The sequence below is a fragment of the Zalophus californianus genome, chromosome 10, assembly GCF_009762305.2.
Source record: "Zalophus californianus isolate mZalCal1 chromosome 10, mZalCal1.pri.v2, whole genome shotgun sequence".
NCBI lineage: Eukaryota > Metazoa > Chordata > Mammalia > Carnivora > Otariidae > Zalophus > Zalophus californianus.
In genome coordinates, this window is record NC_045604.1 from 98,395,771 (window position 1) to 98,417,923 (window position 22,153).

The following is a 22,153-nucleotide window of genomic DNA, read 5'->3' on the forward strand; positions in this document are numbered from 1 at the left end:
TGTTAAATGAGATCACTTGATTAAGTTGATGTCTGTCCAGTCTTACCAGTTCCTTTTCCAGCAACCTGCCACTTCGTAGTGGCCACTTAAGTGCCACTTAAAAACTTTCCTCAAGGGGCGCCTGGGTGGCTCGGTCGTTGGGCAACTGCCTTCGGCTCAGGTCATGATCCCAGGGTCCTGGGATTGAGCCCCGCATCAGGTTCCCTCCTCCGTGGGAACCCTGCTTCTCCCTCTCCCACTCCCCCTGCTTATGTTCCCTCTCTCGCTGTGTCTCTCTCTGTCAAATAAATAAATAAAATCTTAAAAAAACCCCACAAACTTTCCTTGATAATGCACAGTTCATTTAGAAACTGAAATGAACATAGTTCATTTCATAAAAGGTAGATCTTATGCCTATTGACATTCTATTAAATAAAGGAAAGCCTAGCATATATTGGCATTTATTGCATTAGTATTTACTGAGTAAAAAAATTATTTATCTTCCCTAATAAAAGAATAATTGAATAAATCACCTTCTGCCAGCCGGAATCTCCAAGATGCGGTACTTGTTTAAACATCTATTGTTCTCCTGGCTCCTAAACACAGGTTCATTAAAACACATGCAAGAGAGTGTCTCTCCTTTGTATATTGGTTCTAGTAAAGACAGATGATGTTCTTCGGATTCTTGCATTGACAATATTGGCTTGGGCAGTGGGGAAATAACTTGGAATAGCCAAGGACAGATTTTCCTAAGGCATCGAATATTCTGCATGACAAAGGAGAGGCTATGATTTGGAAATGAAGTTGTAACAATGGCACCTGGGATGGATCCTGTAGCCTTGAGGAAAAATAACATTTGTATTATTTTTCCAGTCTGTTCCGGGAAGGGATCTCTTGTTACAGTGTACTTTAGGGCACACAGGGAGTTTTAACTCAATTTCAAGCAAAGATAGGAAGAAGCCTTGTGGACTGACTTCCTGATTAAGTAGGCAAAGATGACATGTGGTTTGATTTGTCGTTTTCAATTTTAAATGAACCATATCATATACACTAATTATGCATTGTCCTTCCTGTGTTAAAGTCCTTTTTAATGATACTCTTTGTGACCTGAGTGCAATTGTGGTCATTTGGGCAAAGCAACAATTTTGTGAAATCCCAGCTATTTGTTGAATGTCTAGTAGCATTTGGTAGGCTTCACATGTTGATTTGATTAGAGTGCTTACATCACTGTGCTGCTGACCAAAGGCCTAGGTCAGGTCCTTGTGTTAATCACCTGCTTGTTTTGCTTTATTGATTGCTTAGAGAAATCACCCATTTATTTGGCCCATGTTTCTGAAATTTTGTGTCAGCATTTTCATCATATAGCCCTGCTCCCGGTTTAGGAACAAATAGTAGTCTTTAATATATATTATGTCAAGTCCAGAGTGCTTCCTGAATTTTTAGGATTCTGCATTACTGGTTTCCATTTGTCTAATCCAGCCTCTTTTTTCACAGTTCTGTAGTTATCTTCCGCTTCAGTTAGGCTTCTTTGTGACCTTAAGCAATTTTTTAAATCTCTGAGCCTCAGTTTCATCATCTGTAAAGAAGGAATCATAATAGCTCCTACATCACAGCGTTTTTAAATGAGAATTCAGTGAGGTGATATCTTTAAAAAATAATAGCTTCCATTAAAGAAGATCTTAATAAGTACCAAGAACAATGCTACACTTCTAAAATTTGTTGTCTCATTTCATCCTCATAACAGCTTTATGATGTAGGAAGAAGTTATGGTAGTCACACAGGTAGTGATAATAGATGGCTTTTACTGAGTATGTGTTCCAGTACTTTACATCTTTCAGTTTAATCCTATAAATAATCTTACATGGTTAGTACTGCAATTGTCATTTTATGGATGAGGAAATTTAAGTACAGAGAGGTTAAGTAACTTGCCTAAATTCACAGAGCCCTAATGTTCAGTGGAGCTGGTTTAGAATCCAGGCTACACTTCTAGGTACTACTTTATCCCTATTTTTTTTTAATGTTCAAAAAAATACTTATTTATAAAAAACACAGTGGGGTAAGTTTATATTGAGAAATGCAGCAATGAATACAGTTGAAGAGAACAGAGCAACTCTACATTGATACATTGGCAGGAACAGGAAGAGCAAATGCACCACCCAGACCTGAATGTCTGCAGGCCGATTTTGTACACGCTCTTTTAGAAACACCACCCTGAAAAGATCTTGTCAGTTTAGGTAAGAGAATGAGCACACATATAATCACAAATGTACCCTGATCAGGACTTTATTTAAAAATTAACAAACAATACTGTAGAGACATTGATGTGTAAATTTCTAAAATGCTGCATCTTAAATTTGGTTGGCGAAGACCACATTTAGCTAGATACTAAACTGTAAAAAAAAAAAAAAAGCTTCCTATTGTTTGAAAATCGCAGTTTATTAAGTAGATTGTAAAAAAAAAAACAGGTCTTTGGGGGGACCTGGGTGGCTCAGTCGGTTAAGCATCTGCCTTCGGCTCAGGTCATGATCCCAGGAGCCTGGGATTGAGTCCGGTGTCAGGCTCCTTGCTCAGTGAGGAGCCTGCTTCTCCCTTTGCCTGCCGCTCCCTCTGCTTGTGCTCTCTCTCTCTTTCTCAAATAAACAAAATCTTAAAAAAAAAAAAAAAAGCATAGGTCTTTAATAAGAGAATTGGCTGTACAAGAGTACTCCCCTTTCACAAAAAAGGATTTTACTTCATATGGGAGTTACTGCTTCTGCTGTAGGATTGAACTGTTACAGCACTAAAAGGCAACCATTTAGGGAAGAGGCAGAAAAAGGAAAAGGGAATGCATGTAAGGCAATATTTCTTTTAGGTACAATAAGCATTCTAGTGTTTTAAGAAGACAAGATAAAAATTACTCAAGGCTAGCTTGGTTCTCACTGAATAAAAACAATGGACTAAATACTGAGCTCCTCTGTGTCAATCTAATAATCAATGCCTTGGTCACCATATTGGTAATCTCTGGGGTGATCATCTTGGTACTCTCCATGATATTCATCTGGGTATTCTGCCTGATAATCACTGTCACTAATTTCAGCCCATTTGTTCCTGTTCCTTGGCTTCCATTGTGAATGACAGGTTCTGTGGGAGCAGCACAGTATTTGGGATCATATACTTGCCGCGCAAGCCCATACACATTCATTCCTTTCTGGGAAGCAGCTTTGTTGGTTCCCATGTGTAGAGAAATTGTCGAGTTGTCCACTGGTTGTAATGTTAGCTTCTGATCATAGGGGTCTCTTCTGGTACCTGGTGCTAACATCCCCGCCTGGCTGGCTCCTTTGTTGGTGCCCATCTGCAGACTAATTGTGGTCTGGTCAAAACATTTGTCACTTTGCATTTTGGGATCATAAAGATGCCTCCTGGTCCCGTAGGCTGTCATACCTGCCTGGCTGGTGCATTTGTTGGTTCCCATCTGCAAACCAGTTACACTTTGGCCAACTTTTAATTTTCCTTCATCAAAACGTCTTGTTTGTTTTTCATCATACTTAACTCCAGTGTCAATGGTTGTATGGAATCCTTTTGTTTTAGCCAGACCTGCCAGAGCCACCAGCATAGTCTGAACCTGGGTCATGTTTCCATTCTCAAAAAGATCATTTGCTTCAAATACGTCATGTGGCTTCATGCCATAAGCCTGAACAGCTTTAATAAAGTTGCCAATTTTCTCCACCTGAGGCCAGTTTAATGAGGACTCATTAACCTTCCTCACTGAGCCTGGCTGTAGCTTGTTTATGAGCTCAAAGAGGATGATGCCATCTTTTAAGCCCTACTGAAAGTTGGTGCCAATGCTCATGCCTGTCACCTCTTCTATCCAATTTTGAAGATCTTCTTCTGCCTGAAGATCATAGTTGGAAGCAATCTTGTTCTTGACCTTGACGGAGAGCCCTTTAAGAAGGGCCCTTGTTGAAGTGGGTCATGGTGGCTCAGGTGGCAGGAAGAGGCTGCCCTCGGGTCTAGGGCCTGGGGGTTTCTCGTACTCAGCTTCCCTGCTCCTGGCCCCGAGGAGCAGCTGCAGCAGGAGATGCTTGGAGCTCGCTCCCCTGGGTGGCGCAGGAGACTCCCCGATGTGGCGGCCGTGGTGGGTATGGGCGATGCTTTGGTAGCACGGTCTGACTGGGTCCCACAGAGCCTCCTGCTCCGCTCCCCATTTTTTGTTTTAAATGAGCCGCTCCCCATTTTTTGTTTTAAATGAGAAGCTTAGGGGGGTTAATAAACTCACCAGAACTCCCATACCTTGTAAGTGGCAGAGCTAGACTATGAACCTAGATTTGTCTGATTTCAAGAATGTGCTCTTAATTATCACACTATACTGCCTCTAGACTATTAAAAACATTAAGCACTTCTGATGTGGTATTGTAGAATGGCTTGATTATACTTTAATACAAGTCACGTTGCTGTGCTCACTCATACATGAAAAATGACATTGTGCCTTGATTGCAGGGGTACCACGCTTTGACCACTGCTTGACGCATGAACTTTACCTGTTGAATTGATACAGAAGATGAACACCTTTCAGGATATCTAGCAGGATTCGTGACATTGCTGGAATTCCCAGTAGTGATGTTAATGTTAATGATCCCATTTCTGGTGACTCAGCAGGGTGACTTGCCTGCCCAAAATGTCAATAACTGGTGGGAGGCAGATGGTACTGGGGAAAGGACATGGCTGTGGGATGAGACAGCACTGTTTCTCCAGTTAATTCTAGCCCCCTCTCTGTTTACTGACGCCCCTTCCTAACCCTCTGGTTTTGCCCCATGTTCTTCCTGTAAGTGACTTCTCCCAGATGACTGACTTCTCTTAACTTCTGCCTACATAGATTAAGGATAAGTATAGTATTTCAGTGACCTACTTAGTAATGGATGTGTTATATACTATGCCTGTAAAGAGGGAAGTTTACTCTGAAATTGTCCACTGCCAGCTAACCAGTAGGACTTAGGACATTTCTCAGTTTTAGGTTATAGCCCCTAAATTCCTGAACTGAACTACTAAATCTTGATACAGGAAGTATTTTACAGATATTTAATTCCCACAAAGGAATGTGAGCCCAGACTGATGATGATTTACTTTATTTTGCAGGAAGGATGCCAATTCTGCACTGCTCAGTAACTACGAGGTAAATAGCTTTGAAGTGAACTATTGAATTTTCCTCTCTGGTAGTTTGCCCTTTGCTTCTGAAGATTATTGAATTAGTTTTAGTTAAAATGACTGAATTCATTTGGATTTTTCCACTTTATAGGACAGATGGCACCATCTGGTGGACCTTGGAATTATAAGCTTGGTAAATTATGCATAGTAATTCAGGGAAGCTGGGAAGACTTTAGTTTATAGTGGGCAACCTTCCCCAGATCCCAAATATTTTAGATCTTCATTTGATGTGCCTTCATGGGATGGAAGGATCTATTTTGGAACTGTTTCTGCCTGCAACATTTTTCATTAAAATGCTTATGCCTTTTCCTAATTACTACTCTTTAACTATAAAATGCTTTTATATGTTATTATTTTGATCCTCATAATAGTCTCAAGTATTAACACTTTCATTTTGAAAGTGACAGCTTAGTTGACGCACCATTGTGAATAATTTAGTATGAACTAGCAGATTTGGAATTTGGGGGCCTGGGAGTTGGGTCGCTGGAGAAAGGGAGGAAAAAAGGAAAGAAGTTGGTGAGAGGGGAGATAATAACATTATTTTTGTCTACCTTCTAGTTTGCCTTTGTTGTTGTTTTGTTTTTTAAGACTTTTTATTTATTGATTTGACACAGAGAGACACACTGAGAGAGGGAACACAAGCAGGGAGAGAAGGAGAGGGAGAAGCAGGCTTCCCACGGAGCCAGGGAGCCCGATGCGGGGCTTGATCCCAGGACGCTGGGATCATGACCTGAGCTGAAGGCAGACGCTTAATGACTGAGCCACCCAGGTGCCCCTAGTTTGCCTTTGTTTTGTTTGGTATTAGCAAAGCCATCTGATAGGTTAACTCCAGGTATATAAAGAACCATTCATACTTTCACTGTCAATTTTTCGTTTTCCAGAATCTAAATTCTTGAAGACTTTAGGAGATTTGAGTCTCCATTGTGTGTTATAGAAAATAGAAAGTAGTGGGATTAACACAGTTGGCCACACTCCTTCCTTAAATTGTTGCTACTGATAACAGGAAAGAAATGGTTGTTAGTCAAGCCATTGGCTTTTAGGAACTTCCTTGTCCAGTTTGGATTCTGCTAAATGTTTGGGTGTTTTATCCATTGGGGAAACATCACATTAATTAGGTCACATGACACTATATCTGAAAAAATAATGACAGGCAGGGGAAGGATTGTATTATATCTAGTAATGGTTTATGAACCTATGCTTAACTTCCTTTAGTTCTCTAGCATAATCTCTAAAATAGGATATCCTCTGCCCACCCTCCTCAGCACTAACACATATGTTTTTCCCTTGTGGGGAAAGTTTACTTCTAAAGTTCTGTAGCATTTTTTTTTCTTTTTTTTGTAAAATTTATCACTTGCCTCGTAATTTTTCTTTCTCAGAAATAAATTTATTAGATTTCATATTAGTGAAGCAGGATCCTGTTTTAGAAAAAACTTATTTTTAGGTAAAACACCTTTTAACTGAGGCTCAGATGACAGATAACATTAGTTTCAGGTATACACTGTAATGAATCAGTATTTGTACATTGTGAAATTACCACAATGAGTCTAGTTAACATCCATTACCATATATAAAGATTTTTTTCTTGTGATGAGAACTTTCTAAGATTTAATCTCTTATCAACTTTCAAATATTCACTACAGTTTTACTTTAGTCACCATGCTGTGCATCTTATTTTATTTATTTTGTAACTGAAAATTTGTATCTTTTGACTCCCTTACTGATTTTGCCCACCATCTACCTCCTGCCTCTGGCAGCCATGAGTCTGTTCTCTATGTCTGTGAGCTTGTTTTTTTTTTCTTAAGATTTTATGTATGTATTTATTTGTTTGTTTATCTATTTGAGAGAGAATGTATGCGCATGCTAGCTGATGGAGGAGCAGAGGGAGAGGGACAAGCGGACTCTGCTGAGTGTGGCGCCCAGGGCGGGGCTTGATCCCACAACCCTGAGATCATGACCTGAGCTGAAATCAGTAGTCGCACGCTTAACCGACTGAGCCACCCAGCACTCCCTAGTTTTTATTTTGTTTTTTTAAGATTCTACATATAAGTGAGATCCTACAGTATTTGTCTTTCTCTATCTGACTTATTTTACTTAGCGTAATACCCGAAGGTCCATCCGTGTTGCAAATGGCAAGATTTCATTCTTTTTTATGGCCAAATAATATTCCATTGTATATATAAAAACCATATTTTTTTATTCATCTCTTAATGGACACCCAGGTTGTTTCCATATCTTGGCTATTGTAAATAATGCTGCTTTGAACATGGTGGTGCATATGTCTTTTGAGTTAGTTTTTTTATTTTATTTTGATAAAATACCCAGAAGTGGGATTGCTGAATCATATAGTGGTTTTATTTTTAACTTTTTGAGGAACCTCCATACTGTTTTCTATAGTGGTTGCATAAATTTACATTCCCACCAACAGCGCATAAGGGATTCCTTTTCTTCTCATCCTTGCCAACACTTACTATTTCTTGCCTTTTAGATGTTAGCTATTTTAACAAGTGTGAAGCGATATCTCATTGTGGTTTTGATTTGCACTTCCCTGATGATTAGTGATGTTGAGCATCTTTTTATGTGTTTGTTGGCCATGTGTATGTCTTCTTTTGAAAAATGTCTGTTTAGGTCCTCTGCCCACTTTTTAATGAGATTGGTTTTTTTGGTATTTAGTTCTGTAAGTTCTTTATATATTTTGAATATTAACTCCTTATCAGATACATGATTTGCAAATCTTTTCTCTCATCTAGTAAGTTGTCTTCATTTTGCTGATGGTTTCCCTTGCTGTGCCTTTTAGTGTGATGTAGCCCCACTTTTTAATTTTTGCTTTTGTTGCCTTTACTTTTGGTGTTAAATAAAAAAAAAATCATCACCAAAACTGATGTCAAGGAGCTTACCTCCTGTGTTTTCTTCTTTATGGTTTCACAACTTGCATTCAGTTCTTTAATTCATTTGAGTTCATTTTTGTGTGTGGTGTAAGATAGTGGTCCAGTTTTCCCAGCACCATTTATTGAAGAGACTCTCTTTTCCCCATTGTATATTGTTGGCTCCTTTGTCAAAAATTAACCACATACGTGTGGGTTTATTTCTGGACTATCTATTCTGTTCCATTGATTTATGTGTCTGTTTTTATGCTGATACAATACCATTTTGATTTCTTGGTTTTGTAATATAGTTTGAAATCAGGAAGCATGATGCCTCCAGCTTTGCTCTTCTTTCTCAAGATTGCTTTGACTATTCAGGGTCTTTTGTGGTTCCATAAAATTTTAGGATTGTTTGTTCTATTTCTGTGAAGAATGCCATTGGAATTTTGATAGAGATTACACTGAATCTGTAGATTGTTTGGGTAATATGGACATCATTAATTCTTCTAATCCATGAGCATGGAATATCATTCCATTTATTTGTGTTTTCTGCAGTTTCTTTCATCAGCGTCTTATCCTGTCAGTATATAGATCTTTCATTCCTAGGTTAAATTTATTCCTAGGTAATTTATTCTTTTTGATGCAGTTGTAAATGGGATTGTTTACTTAATTTCTCTGTAATTTTACTGAATTCACTTATTAGTTCAGTTTTTTGGTAGAGTCTTTAGGGTTTTTTATATGTAGTATCATGTCATCTGCAAATAGTGACAGCATTACCACTTTCTTTCCAATTTGGCTGCCTTGTATTTTCTTGCCTAATTGCTCTGGCAAGGACTTCCAATACTGTGTTGAATAAAAGGGGCAAGAGTTGCATCTTTATCTTGGCCTGATCTAATAGGAAAAGCTTTCAACTTTTCACTGTTCAGTATGATGTTAGCTGAGGGCTTGTCATACATGGCCTTTACACATTAATGTATGTTCCCTCTAAATCCAGTTTGTTGAGCGTTCTTATCATAAATTGGTGTTGAATTTTAGAAAATTCTTTGCATCTATTGAGATGATCATATTTTAGGAAAATTTACTTTCAGATATACTCCATATATTTGTGAGGTCAGAGGAGATCAGTGATATGGTATATGTTGATAAGGAAACATTTGAAATATTTTCAGTACACTAATGAATTTGGATTATTTGATTTAGATAAAAGCATTTTAAAAATGGCAGCTGCTTCTCAAACTCATGTTCGCTGTAATGCAAGAGGTAGGGTGAGGGTTTGTGAAAGAAAAGAGGTACTGTCCTACTTCTTCTTCAAAATCGTTGACCTTGAAATAGATACATTTCTCACATTCGTTCATAAAAGTATTTTATCACTTCCTAGGTGTTCCAGTTACTGACTGATCTGAAAGAGCAACGGAAAGAAAGTGGAAAGAACAAACACAGTTCTGGGCAACAGAACTTGAATACTATCACATATGAAGTAAGCCTTTGTTTCTGGAGGAGCTACCCAAACTGCTATTGAGGGGGGTTGGTTTATTCTGCAGATGACTAGCCACCAAATCATGACTACCTCTTACTTGATTTGAGTAGTTTTACTGTAACCCAGTTTTTATTCTGTTTATACAAGTGGAAGGAGTTTGGCCAGTGGTGAGGGTTAGCCATTGATAAAGTTGGAGGGAATAGTCAAAAGACTGCCCTCAATTCTAACACCCATTTGCAAGTCAAGGGTCCCTAAGACCACCCTTGGGTTCAGTAATTCACTGGAAATATTCAGAACTCACTGAAGGCTATTGTATTCATAGTTACAGTTTATTACATGAAAAAGATACAGATTAAAATTGGCCAAGGGAAAAAGCACATGGATCAGATTTTAGGAGAAATTCCAACTCAGAGCTTCTGTTGTCCTCTAATATGGAGTCAGAACATGTTTCTCTCTTGAAATCGGTGTGATAATACATACAGAATATTTTCAACTAGGGGAGCTCAGCTGAACTTCAGTCCCGAATTTTTATTTGGGCTCTATCATATAGGTGTGATTGAATGATTGATTTTCTATGTAGTTCATCTCAGCCTCCAGATACATTGATCCAGAGCCCCTACCCTAAGTCACATTTTTAAGACTATTCAGTATGACCAAGGCCTCCAGACAAAGATACTCCTATTGAGTATAACCTTCCAAGGGTCTAGAGATTGCCTCCCAGAAGCTGAGGGCAAAGACCAAACCGTATCTTTGGGCAAAGCCAAATTCTTTATTACACAAAAGGTAATGTTTTTTATTGTAAAAAACTTAGAAAGCACCAAAAAATATAAAGAAGAAAGCAAAAGTAATTTACAATTTTAACATCTAGTTGACATTTTGCTATGTTTTCTCCCAACCTTAGGCTTTCTTTATCCTTAAAAAAGTTTAAGCCATCATATTTGTTTTATGTGATGTTTGATTTTGTATCTGATATTTTAATTTTTCTATTATTTTCTTTCAAATCTGATTTGTCTCTACAGAGGATCTAGTTTTAATTATCTTTATCTTTCCAAAGACACAATTAAACCTGAATTAAGTTACTATAATCCCTTTTAAGGAAATTAAGGGGTGTTTAGCACTTTTTGTCACCATTCCTCCCCATCCAGTTTTGTTCATCTAATCGTGTGTTTAAAGTCCTGTCATGGGGCGCCTGGGTGGCTCAGTCGTTAACCGTCTGCCTTCGGCTCAGGTCATGGTCCCAGGGTCCTGGGATCGAGTCCCGCATCGGGCTCCCTGCTCCGCGGGAAGCCTGCTTCCCCCTCTCCCACTCCCCCTGCTTGTGTTCCCTTTCTGGCTGTCTCTCTCTGTCAAATAAATAAATAAAATCTTAAAAAAAAAAAAAAAAATAAAGTCCTGTCATTCAGGGGCACCTGGGTAGATCAGTCATTAAGCACCCCATTCTTGATTTCGCTCAGGTCATGATCTCAGGGTCCTGAGTTTGAGCCCTGCATCGGGCCTGCTTAAGATTCTTTCTCCCTTGGGGCACCTGGGTGGCTCAGTCGTTAAGCGTCTGTCTTCAGCTCCGGTCATCTCAGGGTCCTGGGATCGAGCCCCACATCAGGCTCCCTGCTCAGCAGGAAGCCAGCTTCTCCCTCTCCCACTCGCCCTGCTTGTGTTCTCTCTGTCAAATAAATAAATAAAATCTTAAAAACAAAATGAAACAAAAAAACTTTCTCCCTCTCCCTCCCCCCAGCTTGTTGCATGCACGCTCTCTCTCTCTCTCTCTCTCTCAAATCAATCAATAAATAAAATCCATCATTCATTTATTCACTTATGTTCTTTTATGTTATACCATTCATCTCTTTAAAAAAAGATAATGTTGGTAATGAGTTTTGTAGCCAGATTTCAAGCTGTCACGTACTCTTACTACACACTTGAATCAGTTTAAACTCACTCCCACTCTGTTACATATTTGTTAAGTTCTTGCTTTTAATTCACAGTGCCTTAAGGAAACTTATTGTGGTGTTAAATGTTTTGAGACTTTTTATGCCTGAGAATGTATTTCTAGTGTTCTTAATGTGAATGACACCTCATCTGAACACGGAGTTCTTGGGTTCAGCTTTCATTCTGCAAGGCTCTATAGGTATTACTTAGTCTGTTAGTGTTTGTTGTTATGGAGGAGTCTGAGACCAACCTGATTTTTGCACCTGGGAGAGACGCTTAACTTAGATGCTTGAGGTTACTGTTTACTTTCCAGGTTTGAAGTTCCTTTCAAGTTATGTCTAGGTGGGGTTGCCTCTTTAAAAAAAAGTAAAAGCCTTTCATTTTGAGATAATTACAGTCTTGCAGAAGAGTTTTGCAGAAAGAAGATGGTGCTGAGAGTTCCCATATGCCCTTCTTTAGTTGTCCCTGATGTTAACATCTTATATAACCATGGCACAATTATCAAAACTAACAAAATTACACAAAGATCAAATTTTCTCAGTTTTTCCATTAATGCTCTTTTTCTGTTCAAGGGTGCTGTTTTGTATTTAGTTACCATGTCTCCTTAATATCCCCCAATCTGTAATGGGTCCTTAGTCTTTCTTCATCTTCCATGCATGACCTTGACACTTCTGAAGAGTAATGGTCAAGTATTTTGTAGAATGTCCCTCAATTTTGGTTTGTTTGATGTTTTCTTCTGACCAGACTGAAGTTATGGCTTTTGGGGAAGAATGCCACAGAAGAGATGTGCCCTTCTCATTGCATGGTACAGGGTACATGATATCAGTGTCTTCTTACTGAAGTTGTGAACTTTGATTACTTGGTTAAGATGGTGTATGCCTGGTTTCTCTACTGTAAAGTTACTGGTTTTCCATTTCCATTTTGTATCAGTTAGAAAGGAGTTGCCACATTCAGCCCATTCAAGGGGGAGGGGATTAGGCTTCACCTCTTGAAGGGAAGGAGATCAAAGAATTTGAGGACATGTAACCATCACAGTAGGGCGCCTGGGTGGCTCAGTTGGTTAAGCGACTGCCTTCGGCTCAGGTCATGATCCTGGAGTCCCAGGATCGAGTCCCGCATCAGGCTCCCTGCTCAGCAGGGAGTCTGCTTCTCCCTCTGACCCTCTTCTCTCTCGTGCTATCTCTCATTCTCTCTCTCTCAAATAAATAAATAAAATCTTTAAAGAAATAAAATAAAAAATAAAACCATCACAGTAATTAATAAATATTTTGAGAAGGATGCTTTGAGGCTATGCAAATATCCCACTTAAAGCTTTTAGTATTAATTTTAGTATTCATTGGTATATCTTTCCTGCAGTAATTATTACTATGGTTCAATTCCCTAATGGTGATTTATTTCCCTCATTCCTTGCACATTTAATACAGAATTCTTCTGTAAGAAAGACTTGTTCCTTCTCATCCTTTTATTTACTTATACCCATATGGACTGGTGACTATTTTATTCTTTGGGTTCCCTGTTTTTATTTTCTATTTTATTTTTTTGAGTTTTCAAACTTTTTAATCCATGTTTATTTCCTTTTTTATTTAAATTCAGATGATTAACATATAATGTAATATTGGTTTCAGAGGTACAGGTCTGTGATTCATCAGTCTTATATAATACCCAGTGCTTATTACATCTCATGCCCTTAATGTCTATCACCCAGTTAGCCCATCCCTCCACCCCCCTCTTCCCCAGGAACCCTCAGTTTGTTTCCTATGATTAGGAGTCTCTTGTGGTTTGTCTCCCTCTCTGGTTTCGTCTTGTTTTATTTTTTCCTCTCTTCCCCTATGATCCTCTGTTTTGTTTCTTAAATTCCACATATCAGTAAGATCATATGATAATTATCTTTCTCTGATTGATTTCGCTTAGCATAATACCCCTCTAGTTCCATCCATGTCATTGCAAATGGCAAGATTTCATCTTTTTGATGGCTGAGTCCATTATATATACGTATGTATATATACATATATATGTATCACTAAAAAAATTTCCTGAAATAAAACACAATTGTCAGATTGAGTTTTTTCTTTTTTAAAATCAGAAAAGCTTTCTTCTAGAAAGTCATTCATTATTCTTCCTCTTCTAGCCACTGGTTTTCTTTTTGAGGAATTCCCATTATATGAAGATTGACTCTCCTGAAGGCATTTGTTTTATAGAAGATTTTTTTTTTTTAAGATTTATTTATTTGAGAGAGAGAGCAGGCAGGTATATGGGGGGGTGAAACAGGGGAGGGAGAGGGACAAGCAGATTTCATGCTGAGCGTGGAGCCCTATGCAGGGCTTGATCCCATGACCTTGAGATCATGACCTGAGCCAAAATCAAGAGTCAGATGCTCAACTGACTGAGCCACACAGGTGCCCTTTTATAGAAGATTTTTGAAATAAAATTTTAGAATACTAAATTATAGCCATTGTCTTCCCTTTTTCTCATTCAGGTTTTTTTTTTGCCTTATGCTTACTTTTTCTTTCTTTTTTTTGGGTAGACATTAAAATATATATCAAAAACACCATGCAGGCACCAGAGTCCTGAGATTGTTAGAGAATTTCTCACAGCAATGAAAAGCCACAAGTTGACCAAGTAAGTAAAAAATTTTTTTTAAATTTTTTATTTAAATTCAATTTAGTTAGCATATGGTATATTATTAGTTTCAGGGGTAGAATTTAGTGATTCATCAGTTGCATATAACACCCAGTGCTCATTACATCAAGTGCCCTCCTTAATGCCCATCATCCAGTTACCGCATCTACCCACCCACCTCCCCTCTAGCAACCCTCAGTTTGTTTCCTACAGTTAAGAGTTCCTTATGGTTTGCCTCCCTCTCTGTTTTTATCTTATTTTATTTTTCCTTCCCTTCCCCTATGTTCCTCTGTTTTGTTTCTTAAATTCCACATAGGAATGAAATCATATGGCTTTGTCTTTCTCTGACTTAACGTCACTTAGCATAATACCCTCTAATTCCATCCATGTTGTTGCATATGGCAAGATTTCATTCTTTTTGATGGCTGAGTAATATTCCTGTGTGTGTGTGTGTGTGTGTGTGTGTGTGTGTGTGTGTGTGTGTGTGTGTGTGTGTGTGTGTGTGTGTGTGTGTGTGTGTGTGTGTACCTGTACCACACCTTTATCCATTCATCTGTCAATGGACATCTAGGCTCTTTCCAGATTTTGGGTATTGTGGACATTGCTGCTATAAACGTTGGGGTGCATGTGCCCTTTCAAATCACTGTAGTAGAAATTATTTTAAGTAGGAAAAGTGTGTGGCACATAATGAAAATGATAAACCATCCTCAGCAATGGTATATTTCTATTTCATTGGGTTTTGAATTATAATTAACATATAGTGCCTTTTAAAGTAGGATTATGGTATTGTGGATAAGACAACTGAGACTTAGACACAAGGATCCTTCTAGAGCCAGAAACAATTTATTGGGATTTTTTTTAAATCTTAAAATCTTTTTGGATTTTTTTTTTTTGAGTCCCAGTTCTATGACCTGCTGCATAACCTCTTTACAGCACTCAGACCAAATTTGTTGAAAATGGGCATCACAAATTAAAGTGATCTTTATAAAGTTGACCAATTAAGTCATTTGAACTTTGTGTTTACTTGGGACAAAAATGGCTTGATAATGTTCTGTCTTCTCTTTTAGAGCTTGATTACTTTTCCTGGTGACTTTCTTGAATAAGTTAAGCTTATAGGAATTAAAAACATAATTGAGAATTAGATTAAGAGTGGTGCCTGGGTTGCTCAGTTGGTTAAGCGTCTGCCTTCAGCTCAGGTCATGATTCCAAGGTCCTGGGATCGAGCCCCACATTGGGCTCCCTGCTCAGTGGGGAGCCTGCTTCTCCCTCTCCCTCTGTCGCTCCCCTACTTGTGCTCTCTCTCTCTCAAATAAATAAAATTTTTTTTTTAAAAGAATTAGGTTAAGAGTTTACATGAGAAGAACACTAGCTCTTGTCTTTTAGAGTTAATACAGAGCTGATAAATCCCAAAAGCTTCTCTCATTCATTCAGGATAATTAATAATTTTCTTCTGAAGGAAACATTGGTATTATTTCAGACACACAGCTGATACACTATCCATAAACTAAGTGTACTTCTCTTGCCTCTTATCCAAATGAACTCTGAAAGCAAACATCTTTTAAGTGTGTGTGTGTTTTACTTTTGGTAAAATTTATCATCTTAACCACTTTTAAGTGCACAGTTCATTAGTGTTAAATATATTCACATGTTGTGCAACTAATATCCAGAAGTTTTTAATCTTCCAAAACTGAAACTCCTCTATACCAATTAAACAACTCCCATTTCCCTCTCACCCCAACCCCGACAGCGACCATTCTATTTTCTGTTTGTTTGAATTTGACTACTCTAGATACTAAGTGGAATCATATAGTATGTCTCTTTTTAGAAAGTGAATATTGGGGCGCCTGGGTGGCTCAGATGGTTAAGCATCTGCCTTCGGCTCAGGTCATGATCCCAGGGTCCTGGGATCGAGCCCACATCGGGCTTCCTGCTCAGCGGAGAGCCTGCTTCTCCCCCTCCTTCTGCTTCTCCCCCTGCTCATACTCTCTCTCTTTCTCTCTATCTCTGTGTCTCGAATGAATAAATAAAAAAATTAAAAAAAAAAAAAAGAAAGTGAATATTGTTTAACATCATTATTTTTTGTTTTACTATTTAAATCATTTTTAAATTTTTTTTAAAAGATTTTATTTATTTGACAGAGAAAGACACAGCGAGAGAGGGAACACAAGCAGGGGGAGTGGGAGAGGGAGAAGCAGGCTTCCCCTGGAGCAGGGAGCCCGATGCAGGGCTCGATCCCAGGACCCTGGGATCATGACCCGAGCTGAAGGCAGACACTTAACAACTGAGCCACCCAGGCGCCCCCCATTTAAATGATTTTTAAGTGTGTAGTTCATGAAGTACATTTACATTGTTGTGCAACCATCACTGCCATCTACCCACAGAACATTTTCATCTTGCAATATTGAAACTTTGCTCTTATTAAATAATGACTCTCCACATTCCCTACCTTCTGGCCCCTGGTAACCACCAATCTGCTTTTTCTTGTGAAATCTGAGTACCTCTTTTGAGGGGATCATATAGTATTTGTCCTTTTATGACTGGCTACTTTCTTTTTTTTTTTTTTTAAAGATTTTATTTATTTATTTGAGAGAGAGAATGAGATAGAGAGAACATGAGAGGGAAGAGGGTCAGAGGGAGAAGCAGACTCCCTGCTGAGCAGAGAGCCCGATGTGGGACTCGATCCCGGGACTCCAGGATCATGACCTGAGCCGAAGGCGGTCACTTAACCAACTGAGCCACCCAGGCTCCCTATGACTGGCTACTTTCATTTACCATAATCTCTGCAGAGTTCATCCCTAATGTAGCATGTGTCAAATTTTCTCCTTTTGAACACTGCATGGTATTTTATATATCCATTTATCTATTGATATATAGCTGAGTTGTTTTCACCTTTTAGCTGTTGTGCATAATGATGTTGCTGTGAACATGAGTGGACGAATACCTCTTTGAGACTCAGTGTTCAGTTCTTTTGAGTATGTACCCAGAAGGCAAATTGCTATTTTTAACTTTTTGTGGAACTGCCATACTGTTTTCCACAGTGACTACACCATTACTTATCCACAAGCAGTGCGTGAGGGTTCCAGTGTCTCCACATCCTTGTCAACACTTGTTTTTTGTTTTTTTTGGTAATAGCCATCTTAATGGGTGTGAAGCAGTATCATTGTGGTTTTGTTTTGCATTTGTTTGGTGATGTCAATCATCTTTGCAAAAGTTTGTCTGAAATTTTGAAGTCCAACTGTGTATTTCTCTTTTGTTATCTGTGCATTTGTGTCTATCTAAGAAATTATTGTCAAATCCAATGTCATAAAGCTTTTCTACTATGTTTTTTTTCGAGAGTTTTATACTTTTATGTTTTATGGTTAGATGTTAGATCCATTTTGAATTAATTTTTGTGTGTGGTGTAAAATAAGGATTCACCTTCATTCTTTTATTTTATTTTTTTAAAGATTTTATTTGTTTATTTGAGAGAGAGAGAATGAGAGATAGAGAGCATGAGAGGGAAGAGGTTCAGAAGGAGAAGCAGACTCCCTGCTCAGCAGGGAGCCCGATGTGGGACTCGATCCCGGGACTCCAGGATCATGACCTGAGCCGAAGGCAGTCGCTTAACCAACTGAGCCACCCAGGCGCCCTCACCTTCATTCTTTTACATGTAGATGCCCAGTTTTCCCACCACAATTTGTTGAAAAGATTGTCCTTACCCATTGAATAATGTTGACACCCTTGTCAAAAATCATTTGACCACATATGCGAGAGTTTATTTCTGTTCCATTGGGCTGCATGTCTTTCTTTATGCTAATACTACGCTGTTTTGATTGCTGTAGTTTTGTAGTAAGTTTTGAAATCAAGAAATGTGACACCTCCAACTGGATTCCTTTTTTAGATTGTTTGGGTTATTTAAGGTCCCTTGGTATTTCTGTATGATTTTATATTTCTGCAAAAAATGCTATTGGGATTTTTATAGGGATTATGTTCAATCTCTAGTTTGCTGTGGGTAAGTATGGACATCTTAACAATGTTAAGTTTTGCAGTCCCCAAACATGGGATGTCTTTCCATTTGTGCCTTCTTTAATTTCTTTCAGCAGTATTTTATAGTCTTTGGTGTGCCTCCTTGGTTAAGTTTATTCCTAAGTATTTAATTTTTTTCAGTGCTATTGTAAATGGAATTGTTTTCTTAATTTCTTTTCCAGATTGTTCATTGTTAGTGTATAGAAACAACTGATTTTCGTGTATTGATTTTATATCCTATAACCTGGCTAAAATTGTGTATCAGTTCTAACAGTTTTTTGTGGAATCTTTAGGTTTTTCTACCTGTAACATAATGTCTGTGAACAGAGATAATTTTACTTCTTCTTTTCCAATATGCATGCTTTTATTTCTTTTTCTTTTTTCTTTTTTTTTTAAGATTTTATTTATTTTTTGACAGAGAGAGAGAGAGCGAGAGAGGGAAAAACAGAGTACAAGCAGGGGGAGCTGCAGGCAGAGGGAGAGGGAGAAGCAGGCTTCCCGATGAGCAGGGAGCCCGATGCGGGGCTCGATCCCAGGACCCTGGGATCATGACCTGAGCCGAAGGCAGACGCTTAACAACTGAGCCACCCACGCCCCCTTATTTCTTTTTCTTATTTAATTCCTCTGACTAGGACTTCTGGTACTGTGTTGAATAGAAGTGGTGAAGGAAGGCATCCTTGTCATGTTTTAGTTTTTCACCACTGCGTAGGTGTTGGCTGTGGGTTTTTCATATATGGCCTTTGTTATGTTGAGATAGGTTCCTTATATTCCAAGTGTTTTGAATATTTTTATCATGAAAGGGTATGAATTTTATTCACATGCTTTTTCTGCAACAACTGAGATGATTAGGTGGGGCTTTTTCCTTTATTTGTTAATGTGTTATATTACATTGATTTTCACGTGTTGAACAGTTCTTGCATTCCTTGAATTAGTTCGACTTGGTCATTGTGTGTAATCCCTTAATAGGCTGGTTAGGTTAATATTTTGTTGTAGATTTTGCAGCAACATAAGAGCTAGTGGTCTGTAGTTTTCTTGTAGTATCTTTGTTGGGCTTTGGTATCAGGGCAGTCTTGGCCTCATAAAATGAGTTAGAAAGTGTTCCCTCTGCTTTAATATTTTGGAAGAGTTTGAGAAAATTTGGTGTTAATTCTTGGTTGAATGTTTGCTAGAATTCGCCTATGAAACATCTGGTCCTGGACTTTTTTTTTTTCAGATTTTAGATTACTGACTAAATCTCCTTGTTACTTATAGGTCTATTCAGATTTTCTATTTCCTCCTCATCCAGTCTTGGTAAGTTGTGTGTATCTAGGACTATACGTATGTATTTTTGAAGGAAGATTATTTATGTGTTACCCAAAGTCATTCTTGTTCTTTGGTATGTTAGAAGCTTTAAGGAGGATTCACTTGTAATGTTAGGGTGGATCATAGAAGATCTTCCTTATCGGAAACCAGTATAAATTATATCAGATTGAACTGGGAAAGTTTCATACCTCCCCCTTGCAATGATAGTAACTTCCATTTATTGAGTCCATTTAGTGTTCTGTGCATTTAACATTCTCATTTAATTTTATTTCTCATGGCAGCCTAATGTACAGTCTACTGCAAATGGGGATATTTGAGTTCATTACTTCAGGTTTCTAGTTTAACTTTTTCCCTTTTGGCTGTCTTTGCTTTTGATTCCTGAATGATAAAGCGCTATTATTCTACCTGTTATGATGACATCATTTCATTCTGACTGACCCAAGTAAATCAGTCTGTTACCTCTTTGGTTCTCATTTTTTCTCCAAACACTTTTAGTGGGGTAGGGGTGTAGTCAGTTGAAATCGTTAGTTTAGTCTAAATGCTTTTTGACCATTAAACTTTTAATATTGATAAAAGAGACTTGAAGCACGTTGTGTTTACAATGAAAAGAGCAGTAGCTGAATCCTCACTAGTGTAGCTTTGTTGCCTGCCTTTGTTACAACCTTTATGGTTAATATTGGTGGTGTTTGAAGTAGTGAGGGATGGCTGGTCTTCTTTAATAGCTGAAAATAATTTTAAGAAATGCACATAATCAAATGCTTCAGAAATTGGAAGATAGCTCTGAGAATAGGCTAACTTCCAATGGAAATGTTTTTATAGAAAATGAGGGAAATGGAAGGTGAGAAGAGCATTTAAGTGTAGGAGAAGTGAGGTTTTGGCTGTTTTATACACACTGACTCACTTAATCCCGATAGCCAACGCAGTGTTGTACAGATGAGTGAACCGAGGCCCAGAGAAGTTACATACCTGCCCCAAATCAAGCACAGAGTAAGGGGTAACCCAGTAGTGAATTCTTCCAGCTTACCCAAAGTTTCATGTTGTTTTTCTGAGAAAGTTGGTTAGTGTGTGTATCAAGATAGTGGACCCAGTGGGCCCTTTGGTTGTCCTTACTTGGGCATTGACAAGGAACTTTTTCTTCTGGGGAAAAGAACAGAGTTATTCTCTTCCAATATCCAGGCAAGAGAGTTTTTCACTCCTAGAAGTCTTAGAGTCAACGTTGGACTCATATAAATATTTCTTTTAAAACGATTTATCATGGGGGCGCCTGGGTGGCTCTGTCGTTGAGTGTCTGCCTTCGGCTCAGGTCATGATCCCGGGGTCCTGGGATCGAGCCCCACATCGGGCTCTCTGCTCAGCAGGAAGCCTGCTTCTCCCTCTCCCACTCCCCCTGCTTGTGTTCCCTTTCTCACTGTCTCTCTCTCTCTCTCTGTCAAATAAATAAATAAAAATCTTTAAAAAAAAAAAAAGATTTCTCATGTCATTAATATACAAGCAGTTCATGTGTATTGCAGAACAGTTCCATCACCCCCAGAAATAACCTCATTCTGTCTTTTGTAATTAATCCCTTCCCCTGTGTCCAGTGCCTGGCAACTGATCTGTTTTGTCTTCCTATAGTTTTGCCCTTTCCAGAAAATCATATAAATGGAATCATACAGTATATAGCCTTTTGAGTATGTCTTCTTTCCATTTACATACTGCATTTGTGATTTATCCACATTGTTGTGTATTATTCCTTTTTATTACTGAGTAGTGTTCCATTATATGGATGTACCACAGTTTGTTTATTCACTCATCAGTTGAAAGACATTGAGATGTTTCCAGCTTTTGGCAGTTATGCATAAAGCTACTGTAAGCACCTCATAAAGTTCTGTGTAAGAATAAGTTTAACTCTGTAAGAAATTGCTGAACTCTTTTTCTAAAGTGACTGCCACATTTTGCATTCTCTCTGGCAATGTAAGAGAGTTCCACTTAACTCCATATCCTCACTGGTACTTGGTATTTTTAGTGATTTTTATTTTGATGTTATATGGGTTTGAAGGGGTATCTCATTGTGGGTTTTTTTTTTAAGATTTATTTATTCAAGAGAGAGAGGGAGAGAGCGAGCATGCATGCAGGGAGAGGGTCAGAGGGAGAGAATTCCCACACAGACTCCCTACTGAGTGCAGAGCCCAACACACAGTTCAGTTTTCCCACCAATGAGATCACAACCCAAGCCAAAATCAAAAAGTCAGACACTTAACTGACTGAGCCACCCAGGCAGTGGTTTTTAATTACATTTCCTTAATAATGAATAATGTGGAGCATTTTCTTGTTCTTATTTCATTTATCTTCTTGGATGAAGTATCTGTTTAAATATTTTGCCCACTATTTTATTGTTTTTTTAATTGCATTGTTTTAAGAATTCTTTGTATATTCTGAATATAAGTCCTTTGTTCAGCATGTAATTTGCAGATATTTTCTCCACTTTGTGGTTTGTCTTTTTGTTCTCTCTTTTTTAAAGATTTTATTTATTTGAGAGAGAGGAATCACAAGCAGGGGGAGAGGAGCAGAGGGAGAGGGAGAAGTAGCCTCCCTGCTGACCAGGGAGCCCAATGTAGGGCTCCTTCCCAGGACCCTGAGATCATAACCTGAGCCAAACGCAGATGCCCAGCTGACTGAGCCACCCAGGCGCCCCTGTCTTTTCATTCTCTTAACACTTCCTCAGAGCAGAAGGTTTTAATGGAGTCAGATTTATCTTTTCTTTTTTATCTTATGCATCCTGCCTTTAACATTTTATGCAAAAATTCTGCCATATCCAAGGTTAACA

General features: G+C 38.4%; 1 protein-coding gene and 1 pseudogene across 5 annotated transcripts in view; one reads left to right on the top strand and one right to left on the bottom strand.

Annotated features, from left to right (window-relative positions):
• LOC113933336 (CGRP receptor component) overlaps window positions 1-22,153 on the top strand; it is a 55,120-nt gene that overhangs the window by 6,832 nt on the left and 26,135 nt on the right. For 2 of the 5 annotated variants that reach the window (XM_027613327.2, XM_027613328.2), the window contains exons 2-4: window positions 5,092-5,128; window positions 9,400-9,498; window positions 13,946-14,040. In XM_027613327.2, the coding sequence (XP_027469128.1) occupies window positions 5,092-5,128; window positions 9,400-9,498; window positions 13,946-14,040 (231 nt within the window). The remainder of the gene's footprint in view (window positions 1-5,091; window positions 5,129-9,399; window positions 9,499-13,945; window positions 14,041-22,153) is intronic. The other 3 variants (XM_027613329.2, XM_027613331.2, XM_027613330.2) reach the window with 3 other exon arrangements.
• On the bottom strand, window positions 2,943-3,932 carry LOC113933335 (annotated as a pseudogene).